Raw genomic sequence first — 16652 nt, 5'->3', positions numbered from 1 at the left:
TGATTTAGAAGAGAGGAGGAAGCACTTCTAGAAGAATGGCACTATCAGAAAAGGGTGGAGAGTTAGGTTGGGATAGACTCTGAGTGATGAAAAGATGTTCAACTGGTAGAATCAAACTTATTGACTTGAACTGTGTTCCTCTAGATGAGATTAATGTTTTAGTTAAATGGATTCATCATGGACTTAAGTAATATCTAGAGCTGTGAAATTAAAAGTAATAGGGAAATTTTTATATAGCTTGCTCTTTTAACAGATGGAGGTGACATGCTGTAAGTTAATATTGCTCTTCTGTTTGGTTTCCTTGCCTTTTTTTTTTTAAACCATATTTAATGATGCTGAGGCAGGTTTGCTGATATTTAGGAGACTTGCTAATAATTGTCAACATATGCTTGCTATTCCCGTCAACTCTAAGGTATAGATTTTAAGATGTTGTACATCTATATCATAATATGACACACTGGGCAGACATTTTAATTTTCAATTGGTAATAAATGAAAAGCATATATTTTTCTATATATGCTAGTCAGTGCCCAAAGTTTATGTTGCACCTCAAAGGGGTTGGACACTATAAATAAGGATAGGAAGAGGAAGGAAGAGGGAGGGGCACTAATTACAGGAAAGAAGGTTCTCATGACTGAAAAAAATCTGTTATTTAACTTAGTTGCCTGTTTCAAACCTCTTCAGTTTTTACAAGCTTAATTAAACTGTGCCTTTCTGTGTGTGCTCATCTATATTTTAAAATGAGGGTAGGGAGACATTAAGATGTCATAAGACATTTTTAAGATGTAATGTGACTCTTGATATTTCTTCTAAATTGTTAAGAAACTTTTATATTTAAAATTAAGATTTTAGGCCAGGCACAGTGATGTATGCCTCCTGCTGAGGCAGGAGGATTGCAAATTCAAAGCCAGCCTTAGCAATTTATGAGGCCAGAGCAACTTAGTGAGATCCTGTCTTGAAAACAAAAACAAGTTAGGGGAGGACAAAAGGGCTGGGAATGTGGCTCAATGATGAGTGCCCCTGGGTTTAATCCCTGGTACCCCAAAAATAAATAAATTAGATTTTAAGAATTCATTAAGATATCAATAGTGAATCAGACAGTTTGGCAAAGAAAATATTGATAATGAAGATGGAACATTTTCAAGTGAATTTTATGTATTGTGTTTTAGTGCGGTTTTTTGTTTCTTCCTAAATTGTTAAATTCCTAAAACAGTCCTGCCATAAGCCATTTTTTAGAACAAATGAAATGGGGCAGGAATGAGTTTTGATCATGATGGGCTTGGTGTGTTGACTTCTTGAGGAATATACTGGGAATGGAAGAGGATTTCTGTAAGATTGTAAGAAATGCTGAAAGAATCTAACTTTTATAGGAATCTACTTAGACTTATTCCTCATGCTAGCAGATTCATTTTTTTTTTTTTTTGGAAGCTACTTTATTGAAATAATCAACTGTTTTGAGATGGACAGGTGTGTGCCTTTTGGCCTCATTGGTTGTTTTTCTTTTCATTTTGTGAGGAACACTTCTTGAGCCTTAGCTGTGACCACATATGCTGAGGGAAGCAACAGTTAGCACATTATTCCACTTAAAGGCTTGCAGTTGAAAGAGGAGTATGTAAAGTTCTGGAATGTAAAGGAAATCATAACAGATCTCATCTGTAGACAGGTAGAAAGCCCAAGGCCAGGTTTAATTAAGTAGCAGTACAAAACCATTATCCTTTTCATAAGAGGTGGGGAAGAGGAGTGTGAGTGAAAACAATGGGCATTTATCTGACCGGCTGCCCAGACCCAGCCTGCGCAAGCTCTGCATTCTGCAGGCAGCATGCATTTTTTGAAACACTCCTAAATGTTCCAGCTTTAAATAGCAACGAGTCTTCTAAAATGATGCTGCGTGCTGCAGGAGAAATGAAAGTGGCCGCCTTGGAGGCAGGAAGCCGACTAGCGAGATGCTTAATTATCGTGGAAGTAAGTGCTTGTTACTGTTGAGTGCAGCATGCAGTGAGCTGGGGTCCTCCTCTGTGTCAGAGTGTGATTTGTAGACAATGCCGCCCTGTCAGCTCAGTGCTGGTTCAGCAGCATCTTTCCAAACATGTATCTGGCAAGAATTTAAAGGCCACCTCTTGTGTAATTTGTGGAGTCTTGGAAAAGGATTCTCTGCCTTTCTTTTCAGGATGTACGCAACCATGCAGGATTTTGTAGTCAGAATCTGTGCCTCCTGCCTGACGTGTTCATGAGGAAGTTCGTTTTCCTGCCCGTCACCTGGAAGGATGCTGACAGTTCTCTGAAATCTGTTGGGAGATATGGAGAAGGCTGCCCAGAGCAGCATTTTGTTTCTGCCGCCGTCATAAATTAGTGCTGATGGGGTGTATTAGATTGTACTATTGAAGGAAATGCAGGCATTTTGTTAATTAGTGTGATACTTCCAGCTTTAAGAGTAGATGAAACTAAGGAGAGCTTGGGAAGAGGTCACAGTGAATGCTGGTTTCATTCTGCAATATTCCTCGCTCATCTGGGTAAGTAATAAAGTAGGGGAAAATACAGAAGAATGCTAATGGATATAATGGCTCCTGGAAAACTCGTTTATTTTCTCTCTGCTGTATTTGCTCTTGCCAACTATGTTAAGCCTTTGTAAGGAAACAAGTATTGATTTTGAAATATGGAAGGAGTTTAAAAGTGTGCATTATAGCATACTCAATAAAATGATTTTTCAGTTTTACTTTTGTTAAAAACTGACTTTGCATTGCTCTAATTATCTGATTTGGTTGGTTAGGTCTCAAACTTCTGGTCAGTACAGTGGCTCATGATGCTGTATATTATTACAGGTCACTGGGGGTACTGTGATGCCCCAGAACAAGTTGTCATCTCCATCTCCAGTTTTATGAAATAGTATATTAAGCTATTTAAATATATTAAATATATTTCAATTTAAATAATGGATTATATTAAATGACCTTATATTCTCTTCTTTCCTTCAAATCTGATTTACTAAAAATATGGATCATGGAACTCTGAACCACAATTTTGGCAATTGCATTTTTATTTTAAAATGTGTTTATGAAATGCTTATTCAAATTGTCTTTCTCTTTTCCAGAGAAAGTATGGAATCATGGCAATCACAGAATCCCAGTAATAGAAGTTCTATTCAGTTTTTTCTGAAAGAAAACCATCTATTAAAGTGAAGGAAAGAAACTGTTGTGGATTACAATGTTTTGAAGATCAGGATTTTCAGTGATTTGAAAATAAAGGATCATTTGGCCTTTTAAATGAAAAAGCTTAAGATCTCATGCAACCCTTGTATTTTCTGGAAGCTGTTCTCCAAAAGGGAAGTGCACATTTAAAACACAGATATGATGGTCCTTTCTGTGGGGATTTAAGTCTCCTTGATTTTACATCATGACCAGCTTGAAACGGTCACAGACAGAAAGGCCTGTGGCCACTGACAGGACCTCCGTTGTTGGCACAGATGGCACCCCCAAAGTCCATACTGATGACTTCTACATGCGCCGTTTCCGATCCCAAAATGGCAGCTTAGGATCATCAGTCATGGCCCCGGTAGGGCCTCCTCGAAGTGAAGGTTCTCACCATATAACCTCGACCCCCGGAGTTCCCAAAATGGGGGTTAGGGCAAGGATTGCAGATTGGCCTCCAAGAAAGGAAAACATAAAAGAATCTAGCCGTTCGAGCCAGGAAATAGAAACCTCAAGTTGCCTTGAGAGCATGTCCTCCAAAAGCAGTCCTGTGAGTCAGGGAAGTTCTGTTAGCCTCAGTTCCAATGACTCAGCCATGCTGAAGAGCATACAGAACACCCTGAAAAACAAGACCAGACCATCGGAGAACATGGACTCCAGATTTCTTATGCCTGAAGCCTATCCCAGCTCCCCTAGGAAAGCTCTCCGCAGAATACGGCAGCGGAGCAACAGTGATATCACCATAAGTGAACTCGATGTGGATAGCTTTGATGAATGTATCTCACCCACGTACAAGACTGGGCCATCTCTGCACAGGGAATATGGTAGCACATCTTCAATTGATAAGCAGGGAACATCTGGAGAAAGCTTTTTTGATCTGCTAAAGGGCTACAAAGATGACAAATCTGATCGAGGTCCAACTCCAACCAAGCTCAGTGACTTCATCGTTGCCGGTGGCAGCAAGGGTTCCGGTTTCTCTTTGGATGTTATCGATGGGCCCATCTCACAGAGAGAGAACCTCAGGCTTTTTAAGGATAGGGAAAAACCACTCAAGCGTCGTTCCAAGTCTGAAACCGGAGACTCATCCATTTTTCGCAAATTACGCAATGCCAAAGGTGAAGAACTTGGGAAATCGTCAGACCTAGAAGACAACCGATCAGAAGATTCTGTCAGGCCCTGGACGTGTCCAAAGTGTTTTGCCCACTATGATGTCCAGAGTATATTATTTGATTTGAATGAGGCAATTATGAACAGGCACAATGTTATTAAAAGGAGAAATACCACCACAGGAGCTTCGGCAGCTGCCGTGGCATCCTTGGTCTCTGGACCTTTGTCCCATTCAGCCAGTTTCAGCTCCCCAATGGGCAGCACAGAGGACCTGAACTCCAAAGGAAGCCTCAGCATGGACCAGGGAGATGATAAAAGCAATGAACTTGTAATGAGCTGTCCGTATTTTCGGAATGAGATAGGTGGAGAAGGTGAAAGGAAAATCAGCCTGTCCAAATCAAATTCTGGCTCCTTTAGTGGGTGTGAAAGTGCCTCCTTTGAGTCTACCCTTACCTCCCATTGCACAAATGCGGGAGTGGCAGTACTTGAAGTGCCCAAGGAAAATTTGGTGTTGCATCTAGACAGAGTGAAAAGATACATCGTGGAACATGTGGATCTTGGCGCATACTATTATAGGAAATTTTTCTACCAGAAGGGTGAGTAGAGATCCTTTTTTGTTTATTTTTAAATTTTCTTTTGTTGTCCTCTCTGGAAATAAAAGTATTATATATTAAATATTTTAGCAGTGTGACATAAGATTTGCATGAATTCATATCTTTTTCAATGGCAAAATATTTAAATAGCTCATTGCAATTTTTTTGCATTTTTTGAGTTATTTTTTCCTTTTGGTATATAAAGATCTTATATATTAAATATTAATTTTTAAATTAAAACCTTTGACTTAATGAATAAAATTACAGTCTTTGTTGTGTAGAAGACTTTGTTATGTCACCTTTGGGGATAAATGTGTAAAGTTGAAAACATTTTAAGTACCGCTTTTTTTCTTTAGGGATTGCAAAAACAATCTTACTGCTCCCTTTCATTTTTTAGCACTTTTGCAGTTAGTATAGAATTGTTTCTTTGCTGCCTCAATGTTTGTATTTGTAAATGGGAATTTTAATGTATTCTTATCTAGAGGAACTTTAGTGATGAAGAATTAGATTATTTGACAAAAGCCACAGAGCCTATAAGTTCAGACACATGAATCAAGTTAAATTCCTTTCTTGTCCTTTTCTTGGGGGAAGGATGTAAAAAGATACACACACACACACACACACACACTCGCATATATATATACACACATACACATACATAGTTGAGATTATACTTTACACAGTCTTACCTCCTACTTCTAAGAATGGATCTCTGATTTGTTGAAGAACAGTGTAATTCCTTAAGAGCTTTCTAATAGAATTTGTTGAATATCATTAAAATTGAGGGATAAGTTTCTGTCATCCAGGTCCCCAGACCAGGAACAGGTGATCCCCAAGGAATGATACACACCTGTGTCCACTAGCTGGCTGTGCAGTCTCTGCAGTCAGGTGAGGAGACCTGTGGTAAGAGGCTACTATCTGCACACTTGTTACTTCCCACCTCCTGTTCTGGGGTTTTTGGGTTTTGAGTGTTATTTAGGTTTATTTTTCTGAATGAAAATCTTTTTTTTTTTTTTCAGATATTTTTTTTCCCTCTGAGTCTTAAAATAACTTTATGATTTTGGAGTAAAATTTATCTGAAGATTGTTTACATGATGGTCCCTATTCAGGAAGGTTTATTGACAGGAAAAAACCTTGTCTCATTACTAACTATCTATGTTGTGGATCCTGGAATCAGTTATAATGAAAATCTCAGTTTCACTTTCAAACTATATTTATTTTCTCAATAATTTTTTGGAGTTAAGATTTAGAAACTATGTGTTTCTTTCACTCTTAGAGGGCAGGATTAATCAAACTTGTCCTCTTGCCATTTGGGACCAGATGTTCTCTTTTGGGGTGAGGGATACCCTGTGCCTTATAGGACTTTAGCAGCATGCCAACAGATTTCTTCGATCCCTGCAGCTGTGACATCAGGTAAAATTGCCTCTAGCTGACGACTCCTGCTTTACTATGCCTGAGACACTTTTTACAAGTATCTCTGAGCTGTTCTGATGGCTTTGAGGAGCCATCTTGCCTTCATTGTAACTGATATTGACGTTGTGATGAACATGAGAGAGAATGTATTAGTTTTATCTTATTTATATAGTAGTGGGCACTTTTTTTCCTACTAGCCAATATAATAATAATAAACATTTTTGATAATTTATGTCCCAGACACTATGCTAAGCATTTGATATGACACACACTTTTTCATTTCAATCTCTTGATGTCCATGAGGTAGATACTATTGTTAATCCCATTTTCCAGATGAGAAAACTGGGGCCTAAGTGATAATGCTGTCATGGAACTAATAAATATTGGAGCCAGGATTCCACGTTTGTTCTCTTTGAGCATAGTTGTATTCTTAATCACTATTCTTTGATCTCTACTATGTTAGAATGAAGGGAAGGAGGCAATCTTACTTAAGACACTTTATCTTGCAAAAGTATAGAATAAAAATTTGAACACTAGAGTTCAGAGCAATCCTGCTTACTCATAACAACTCATAATTTTATAAGCCATTAATCCAGCAGTTGCTTATCTATTACCTAGTATAAACCACAAGAGCAAAACCAGAGATACCAGTAGAGCAATCTCAGGACAGTTTCATAATTTTCATAATTTTTTTCTTATTTTATTTTTTTGTAGCTATCTTGCCCAGTTCCAATCCAATGGCTTTTTTTTTTTTTTAAGTGACTTGCCTATAGTAAGCCTTCCCAAAGTCTTCAACTTAGCTTTCATAAAAGCAGTATTTATCTTTTATACTCATATTTCATCAACTTTCATAATAATTAAATTTCATAATTAAAATAATAAGTCAACTGCCTTCGGCAGGTTTAGGAAGATATATCTGACTGTGTCAGCATGAAGTCCAGCTGTTGGGAGCATAAAATGTGTGTGGCACTAGAGATGGCCCACATATGCCAGTGGGCATTCATCAGCATGGTGTTGGAGGAGCAGTGAGCAGTGGTTAATCCAGGAGGATGGTCCAGAGGAAGCCAGTCACAGAGAGCAGCTGCTCTAATAGCTGTACTTGGGCCACATGACTTAGAAACTACCACGTGATCATTTGTCATAATATTGTCATATACCACAAATGATGACTGAATAATGCCCTACAAAGCAGAAATTAATTCCTTATAGTATAATTATGTTACAAGTTTATATGTTGTCTGCTCTTTTTCTTACAATATAAAATATAAAGAAATAAAATGCTCCCACAATTTTTATTATACAACTTTGATTCACTGAAATTAATGCCCTAACCCATTTCCCCTGATCAGGACCTTAAATCAACTCTTCTTTTTGAAGGAGTACAGCAGTGTCGGATGGGCTTTACCCTCCAGTGCCACAGTGTAGCATTCCTGACCCAGCTGTCACCTCACTCTCTTCTTCTCCAGTTTCCATTCTGCTATTCAGTGCATTCCTGACTTCATTGTAGCTAAGTCTCAAGGGAAAAATTTATTACTAAGAACATTATAGCAACATTGTGTGTAAAACGTGATGATCATATTCACCTGATGAAGCTGCAGTTCCTTTAATATAAGGTTATTATTTTACAGATTTAAACTGTAGAGTAATTTGACTCCAACATATTAGCCAGCTCTATTGCTGGAAAAGTACTGGACCAGTAGAGGAAACTCGTGGTTTGGACTTACAAAAGTTAGCAATATGGCACTGATGGCCATTTTTGCTAGTGTGTGTGGTCATACCAAGACTCACACAGGATGAGACAATAGTAGTAATAGAGCCAATGTTTATAATGTTATACTTTGAGCTTTTTGTAGATCTCCTCACTTGATTCTTCTAGGACTCCAAAATGAACCTGTTCTTGTGAGCAAAGTTCAAGTGATGTGACCATGCCCTCCTTAGGGAGGCAAGGACTAAGCAATAGGATAGGATTCAAATGAGGTCATCTTCCTTTGAAGATATCCGTATTTTTCTCAAACATATTCAAATGGTCATCTTCCTTTGAAGATATACACATTTTTCTTTTCAGTTTTTATTCATCACTATAATTAAAGTATCAAGGACATTTGTAAGTAAGTTGGGAGTAATTCAGTGTTGCCTGTAGATAGCATGACTTGTTGAGGAAGGGACTCTTCCTTATTCTCTGTTGTCCCCACAGAGTCTGAGGCATGTTTTGAATCCCATTCAGAGGTTGTCTACCTCTGGCAGGCAGGATCTCCTGGGCTGTGTTGGCAGTGGTGTTTGTTGAACCATGGTCAATGGTGTTGACAGGCCCATCTCTATACCATGCGGGGCATGGCTCACAAAGTCAAGTTATTGAAGATGTGGTAGGGAAGGGCCTCTGCCTGCTGCCCAGTGGATGGAAGAAACTGCTGTTACAATTGAAGCTCATCTATGAATATTTTCCCACTCCTAAAAAAAGAAAAACTGATGCTTGCCCACTTAATTATTCTGATAACTCTAAGACACCAAATTCTGTTGTTCTTACTGTTCATTTCCCCCTATAACTCTATGTGGGGCAGTTTGCTGGGCCCTCGGATTACCAGTTTGAAGAGACAAGCTGGATTTCAGTTGCTACTATAAAGTTCAGTTTTCTTTCTTTACCTCTCACCCTATTGTAATCAGCCAACTTTAACATACTTTAATTGAATATTTCATGTAATTTCCTGTATACTAAAGTGACAGTTTTGGTAATTTTGCTATCAAGAACCATCCTTCAAATTCCAGTCTGTTAAATGAGCAGCATTATGCAGTTGTTTTGTAAGTTCTAGTGAATTATTTTATAGTAACATCAGAACATCAGAAAGTAGAAGCAAAAAGAAAAATCGTCTAAATTGAGACCCTGAGAGCCACATTAGCTTCACAGTTCCTGGCTGAACCCTGTAATAGAGCAACTGACAACTAAAACCACAGCACTGTACAGTAGTTGTTATGAAATATACATTATGTTCCTAAAAGATTAAAAAAAAGGATTAAAAAAAAGATGAAGTTTTTTTTTTTTTTCTTCTCAAGTGTTCTTGTACATATAAATACTTTATGGATGAAGGAGGACCATCTGCAGATACAGTACCCTGGATAATTAATTTTGTCATTTGATGGTACAGGTGTGCTCTGTCAGGTTTCTTTGTGCTTATGCTAACAATTAGTCAGTGGCTTCAATTTCATTCTTGATGTGGAGTTAATTTTTTCATTGCTTCAAGTAGAGAAAAAAATGAAGAAACCTCTCAGATGTTGCTAAGGCTGACCTGAGCCTAGGTGTAGCCAGCAAGTCTTTTCAAGTTAGAACACCTTCCTAAAGTAGGCAGATCTGGAACACCACTCGCCCAGTAGTCTGCCTGCTGTTAAGGCAAAAGCCATGATTCCCATTTCACAGATTCAGAAACTAAATTTTTGAGTGGCTAAGTCACTAGCTTGACATTTAATAGCTAAGAAGTCTTATTTCCATTTTAGATAGGAGGAAGCAGAAGCTTATAGAGGTTAAACCTTATAAATAGAGGAGGCAGTGCCTTATGGAAAAAAAAAAGGATGAAAACATCGGGGGACAGTGTATAACTAAATACATTTTTAAAAAAATCTGTGCCTGTTTATGCTCATACTCCCCTTTATTGTCCTAAAAAAAAAAAAATCCTTCTAGAAATATAGCAAACTTAGACTTGAGGAAAGTACTATAATTTGCCTTGGAGTCCAGAATTTTTTCAGGATACGTACCCCAAGAGTAGTTTTCTGACATGAGTAGTTTTATGTCCAGTTAAGTGGTGAGCTCCAGTCAACAAGTCTGAGCCATGTTGTGCTCTGTGCTCTTGAACTTAGCAGTTCATCCTGCCACAGTTAATAGTGAAAGATCTCATACATGTTTATAATCTATTGTTTTAATGTACTTGTCTCTACTTCATTTATAGGTTATTAATTCTCTATTATATATTTCTTTGCAGGGAGATTTGGACACTAAACGTGTTTTTGAGAATCTAACCTTAGGAATGGTTCTGCTGCCATTTTTCTATGCACTCGTGGCTTCCAGTGGCAAGCAGGCTATTAGGCATCCAGGTTTTATATCTCCGTTCCTTTGAAAACAAACATACTCCCTTTCCTTAGCTGTGATCACCTAGTCTCTGCACCTTTAGCACACCCTGGAGGGTAAGGCATTCTCAGAGCCTCAGCCTTGGTTGCTCGGAGGTTCCTGGGAGGTTCCTGGGAGTGGTAACACGAACTGTGCTTTGAGCTGCTCTTCCATGTATTGTACTTTAAAGTCAATATAGACCTCTAGAAGGCCACACTAGCATGGACACTTGACTTTATTCAAGGTCATCTTTTTAAGATGAAGTCATATGAAAATAGTTTGTTTTGCAATAAAACTTATGATGAAAACATTGCTCATGTAGAAAGTTCCATGTTAGAAATTTCTTTTAGAATTTGGTGCCAAAAATTATTATTATTATTTTTTTTTTTTTAAGAGAGAGAGAGAGAGAGAGAATTTTATTCTTTAGTTTTCGGCAGACACAACATCTTTGTATGTGGTGCTGAGGATCGAACCTGGGCCGCACGCATGCCAGGCGAGCGCGCTACCACTTGAGCCACATCCCCAGCCCCCCCAAATTATTTTCTAGCAGCTACCAAACACCTGACTTTCTGATGATAGGTATTTTTTTTAACCACATCTACTGTTTTATCTCAACTCCTAGAACCAAGTTCAGTGCTCAACTGTACAGCCTTTATCATAACATGTTTGCTTCAACATTCATCTTTTATTTTCCTGTTATCTTATTATCATGGTTTATATGTTCTTTATGATTAGTAACTTCAAAAATTTTTTATGAAAAAAAGATATATAGTAGACATTTATATTCATATGAAATACCTCTGTTCCCAGGCTTTCTCCTCATCCACCTGATGGCTGTCCAGTTGGCATGAATGTGCATAAATCGAGAGTCACCATTTTTCTCCCTTAATTATTCTCCTTCTGTAAATGCCTCCATTATCATTAGACACTTGGATGTGAAACATTGAAGGTTCAATGATCTCTTCCTCTTTACTATTCTCAGCCTCTTATCCCTTGGCAAGTCCTCTAGAGTCTACATATGAATTGCAGCTAACTTTTTTCTTATGGTTGAACTGGTTGCAAGTTCTTCCTGGAAGGAAGGAAGGGAGATGAGGGTGTTGTACCTTCATGACTGCCATATATGAATGAATGCTGCAGCATGCCTGCGTGGTTTGGGGCACTGGTAAACAGAACTGACCCTGTGGAGCTTGCATTATAGTGGAGAGGAACAGTAAACACATCAGACAAAAGTATAAGTGGGCTTGTTATAAAAAATAGTCCAGAGGTACAAAAAGGAAGCTCCCCAATAATTCTAGTAAATTCACTTGAATCCTTCTGTACTTACATCTTACATACAAATGCAGAATTATTATCCAGTTTTTTATTGATAAAAGTGCCTGATCCTGGTTTCCTAGTTTCACTTTCCAATACTACAAAGAAAGAGAAAGAAAAAGAAAAGTGGGAAAGGTGAATGAGAAGCTTTGAACATTATTTTTTTTTTTATTTAAAATGATTTCTTAAAATCCTTATAGTCTTTTTACTCTGTAACTTCATTTAGATATGTGGTCGAATTCCTTGATTTCTCCTTCACTTTTTCCTTTTATAACTTCAGTGTCTTTCTGTTTTTGTTCCATACTCAATTTTATCTTCTGGATGAGGAGTTGGTATGTAGCTTTGTACATTCCATTATTCAGTATTTTGACTAGATTTTATTTTTGTAGTCATATTTTTATCCCTCAAGAATTCAGTATTTTTGTTTTCCTACAGTTTTTCACAATCATTTTTCTTTATTGTAAAAACCCTCTGTTTCTCTTTTGGTATTAATTTAAAAACTTTTTTCCAAATTTTTTTTTCCTTAAACAACATATATGTTCTTAATTATATATTCTGCTTTTTTAATTGTTTCTCTTCTACACTATTGGTTTTTCCTAATTGTTGAGAGATCATGATTACCTTTATGACAAAAGCCTAGGTGCATTGATGTAGGTGATGTGGGTTCCCCTGCCACTCTGTGGAGCTCTTTCCCTAGATGGCCTCCCTAGCATGGGAAGGCTGAGGGCTGATGCTGGTGGAGTAGTATGACCTCTCCACAGGGAGGTGACACTATGGGGTGAGAGAGCTATGAGCAAGGTGCAGGATAGAAACCCACCTGTTGGTGGTATGAATTCTCATTTTTTCACCTGTACAGGTTGCAGGATCACATTGATTATATGGCCACGTATATACATACAGCAATACAAGTGTCTATTTATTCTGCTGCCCTTCCTATCCCCCCTCACCCCATTTGAATCAAATGTATGATACGTCAAGATCATTGTATTGTCATGAACAACTAAAAAAAAAAAAAAGAAAGAAAGAAAGAAAACCACCTGTTGGTCTGAGTTAAAAGGGCTGTGTTATGTTCCACTCCCGCATGGAGCTGAGATTCCTTCTGACCCCTCATTAAGTACACTGGAATAGGTTATTTCCCCTTCCTGTCTTATGCACCTGACAGGCTTGTGCCTATACTCCAGGGTTGTGAAGCCTTTGCAACCCTTCGTTCTCAAAGGTGCAGGCACTCTCCAGCACTGAGTCCAGTAACCCTGGCACTCTGGGATGCTTTAGGAGGCATTAGTTCATTTTACAAATGAATGAATGTCTGATGCTAAGGTGAAATACATTTATTGAGCTACGGAGCCTGGAAAGGAATAGTAAACAAATCAGACAAAATACATATAGCTTCAGGTATGATCAGTGAGGGTCTTATGTGCATATGGCCTTCCTGAATAGCATCTTGCAGATTTCTGCAGGAAATGAGACCACAGGTAAGTCTTCATGTGGTCATGGTGGTTTTGTGGAAATTAACCAAGACCACCAATTAATCATCATAGACACCAAATGCCATTACTGGGACTGATTTTTACCATTGTAAACTTTAGCAGACACAACTGATGGTAGGTTTAAGACTGCAGAATGTATAGCATTCTCTTGACTATTTTGAGTATTTAATGTTTTAATTTCAAACCTTTGTTATAGGTTAAAAATTTTCATTTGATAGTTAAATTAAATTTTTAAAAGATAGTTGTTAGCCTTAGACTAATGCTGGTCAGAAAAGAAAACAAACTCTCATGGATCTGCTAATCTTAATTTTCCCTGTATAAAATAGGGTTTTCCTTTTGTTTTTGAGGTACTAGGGATAGAATACAGGCCTTGCATCTGTTAGGCAAGCACTCTACCTGTAAACTATACCGTCAGCCCTTTTTATTCTTTATTTTGAGACAGAATCTCACTAACTTGCAATCCTCCTGCCTCATTCCCTCTACCTTGGATTACAGACATGTGCTACTGTGCCAAGCTTCTCTATATTTTTTTTCCTTTAACCATTTAGACAGAATTTATTATCGTCAATATAACTTCATAGTAAAATTTACCTGTTATTGTCAAGATAGAAGTCTGTTTGGGACTGCTAAGAAAAATGCTGTGTTAAACCCCCAAACTCCATGCAGTTTTGCAAGTAGACCATCCCCATTTTAGTAGTTACCAGTATAAAGAAGAATTTCAACCTCAAGAGTCATACGCACTCTGTAAGTGCAGGCAATTACTCTTACACAACAATAATTATAAGTTTCATACAGTGCTTTGGGACAGAAGTCTGGCATGTGGCCAATCCTCTTTGTAAATGTCCCCATCCATTACTCTGACCTGCTTTTGATTATGATGCAAAGTCATAGGCTACTTAGTTCTCATGGAACCTCCACCCTTATAATTAGGATAACCCCTTTGGGAACCAGAGACTGGAAATCTCTGAATGGTGCTCTTCCTGAAAACATTTATTCTTTAAGCGGTTATTCTTTTATTACCTTCGCTTTGGCAAACCTAGAATTCATTTTAAAAGCAGAATACTTATTATTTTGTTTATTTAATTCTCCTAACTTTTAAGTTATATCCTCTTTCTAACATAGTTAATATGCATCTTAAGATGTAATAAGTTTTACAAAACCAAAACATTTGAACTGTGTGAACCTAACAAGCAGAGAGAAATAGTTTCATAGAATCTCATGCTATGATGAGTGGTCTAGTTTCCAAATTCTCTGTGTAATGGAAATATTAAGGGTCAGAGTTCATGTCTATGATCTTATAGCTTCCCAAGTAGGCTGTTTTTACAAAGCACGTTAAAACTGGTGAAATAGCTTTAATTCAGGTAAGGTCCATTCTTTGGTCTGCTGACACATAGTGAGGCTCAAGTCTGTCTGCTTGTTATTTGTAGAAAACATCCCCTTTCTGCAGTGATCTGTGTCTTTTCCAGAGAAAATTGAAGAGTTTTTTATTTTCCCTTCTGTATAGTCAGGGTAACTCTAAGATTAGAATGTGAATATTTTTGTGACTTTAGCATATATTACCATTCTGCTTTCTAAAATGGTTGGTCCTGATCCACATTGCCGCCTTCATGTACGAATATATTACAGCTTCATCCTAGGGCTGATGTTCCTTGTTTTTCCATTTCAGAAAAGTTGTTTCTAACTCTGTTAGGCATGAGATAGTAACTAAGCTTTGTTGGCATCGTGCTTCTTTGCTTTGGGTTTATAACGCTTATTTTCCCTATTTAAAAATTTAATAATCATATAGAAGTATGTTAAGCCATAAATTATAATTGTGTAAATTATTTATTAAAAAATTAAAATGTATTTTTATGTTCATGATCACTCTCAGTCTAGATTAAACTGGTGTCCCTAGGGAAATGTACAACTAAAATATTAATACACAGCCTACAGGTATCATGAAAACCAGTATGAACAATCCAAAATTGCTGGTTGAAAGCCTCTAACTCTGTGACTCTATTATCCTTTTCTCCTTTACGGTAAAATGCTGGGCTTAATCTTTTTCCGCCTGTGTGCAGGTGTGTGTGCAGAGGTGATTTGACTATCATATTTAAATCAGTGGAGCTTTGACCTATTCACTATTTCTCATCTTCAAGACTGTAAAAATTTTGTTATTATTAATATATCAGCCAAAAATACAGGTATTAATGTGGAATCCTAGTGATGGCAAAAGTATTTATCAGCTATACCAGTGGAACTAACATACCTGATGACTGCCTGGAAATGCTGTTTTGGAAATACTAGCTAGCACTGTCTTTTCAATTAAAACAAGGTGTGGTCATGCATGAGGTCCTCAGTTCAGTTCTCAGCAACACACACACACACACACACACACCCAATATCTGCACAAATAGGTACATAAGTTAAAAGAGATCTTTCCACCATTATCAAACTAGAGAGGGGTTTATTTGAAGATAGAGTCTAAACAATATGTTTGAAGTTAGTTTATAATTATCTCATTATCATTCCCCCAACTCAGAATTTACTACTTCAGTGGCTAGGAAAAATTGCACAAAAATATACTCAGGTTTTGATAATGACACACATGCATTCACAAAGTTTGAATGATAATTTATTAGTAACAAAATATTCTTCATTTTTAGACTTTAATTTAATATTTAAGTTTATTATATATTGGGTTTATTTTTTAAATCACATTGTTTTTATCTGCCAAGTAATAATGAAATGATTATTTAATAATTATATTTTCATCAATTTATATATTTTGTTTTGTAATGATTCTGTATTTTTGTATTTGTGGCATATTAAATATTTGGATTCACTATTTTATTAACTCTTAACACTTTTAAATCAAGTGTTAGTGTTACACTTTCATTTGCACCAGTGTCCTTAAGGGGTCCTTCAGATGAAACCTAAAAGTTGAGAGGATTTAGTCAAAAGAAGAAGCGTTGTGGCAAGAATGTTCCAGGCAGTTTTTCAGATAGAAAAAGAGTACAGTAAGTTTTCACAACTGAAAGACAAGTTGGTGCTCGGAGTTTGAAAGGATGAGCAAAAGGTTTGAGTTGAGAATGGCCAAGAGGTCATGAGCAGGTTTAGGGAGCCATGGAAAGTCTGGGACTCTTCAGGAAGCCAGAGGTGGACTTTTAGTGTAGCCGTGGTCAGTCAGATTTGCATTTTAGATGAATCATTGTATTGCTCTGTGAAGTTGGATAAAGACAACCAATTATTACACTCAGGAAAATATCCTAAGTCATAGGCAGTAGGGGGAAAAGTAGACCAATTTGAGAGATATTTAGGAACTAGCATTCACAGGGCATGGCAGTGGGTCTAGCCAGAGCACTGGTGAATTTGGTAGCAGTTGCTGACATGGGGCCTGCATGAAGGGTTGTACTGGGTATGTTTATGTGGGAGGTGATGCATTCTCTTTTGCAGATTCCCATGGGACAGAGAGTATTCTGTTAGG

General features: G+C 37.4%; 1 protein-coding gene across 6 annotated transcripts in view; it reads left to right on the top strand.

Annotated features, from left to right (window-relative positions):
- The first annotated feature begins 3094 nt into the window (after positions 1–3094).
- The window catches only part of Sipa1l1 (signal induced proliferation associated 1 like 1), a 130296-nt gene continuing 116738 nt past the window's right edge, over positions 3095–16652 (top strand). For all 6 annotated transcript variants that reach the window (XM_076849928.2, XM_076849927.2, XM_077109129.1 and 3 more), the window contains exon 1: positions 3095–4888. In XM_076849928.2, the coding sequence (XP_076706043.2) occupies positions 3391–4888 (1498 nt within the window). In that variant the 5' untranslated portion in view covers positions 3095–3390. The remainder of the gene's footprint in view (positions 4889–16652) is intronic.

The sequence above is a fragment of the Callospermophilus lateralis genome, chromosome 3 (genome assembly GCF_048772815.1).
Source record: "Callospermophilus lateralis isolate mCalLat2 chromosome 3, mCalLat2.hap1, whole genome shotgun sequence".
NCBI lineage: Eukaryota > Metazoa > Chordata > Mammalia > Rodentia > Sciuridae > Callospermophilus > Callospermophilus lateralis.
Note: the sequence above shows the minus strand (reverse complement) of the source record. Positions and strands in the feature narration are given on the sequence as shown.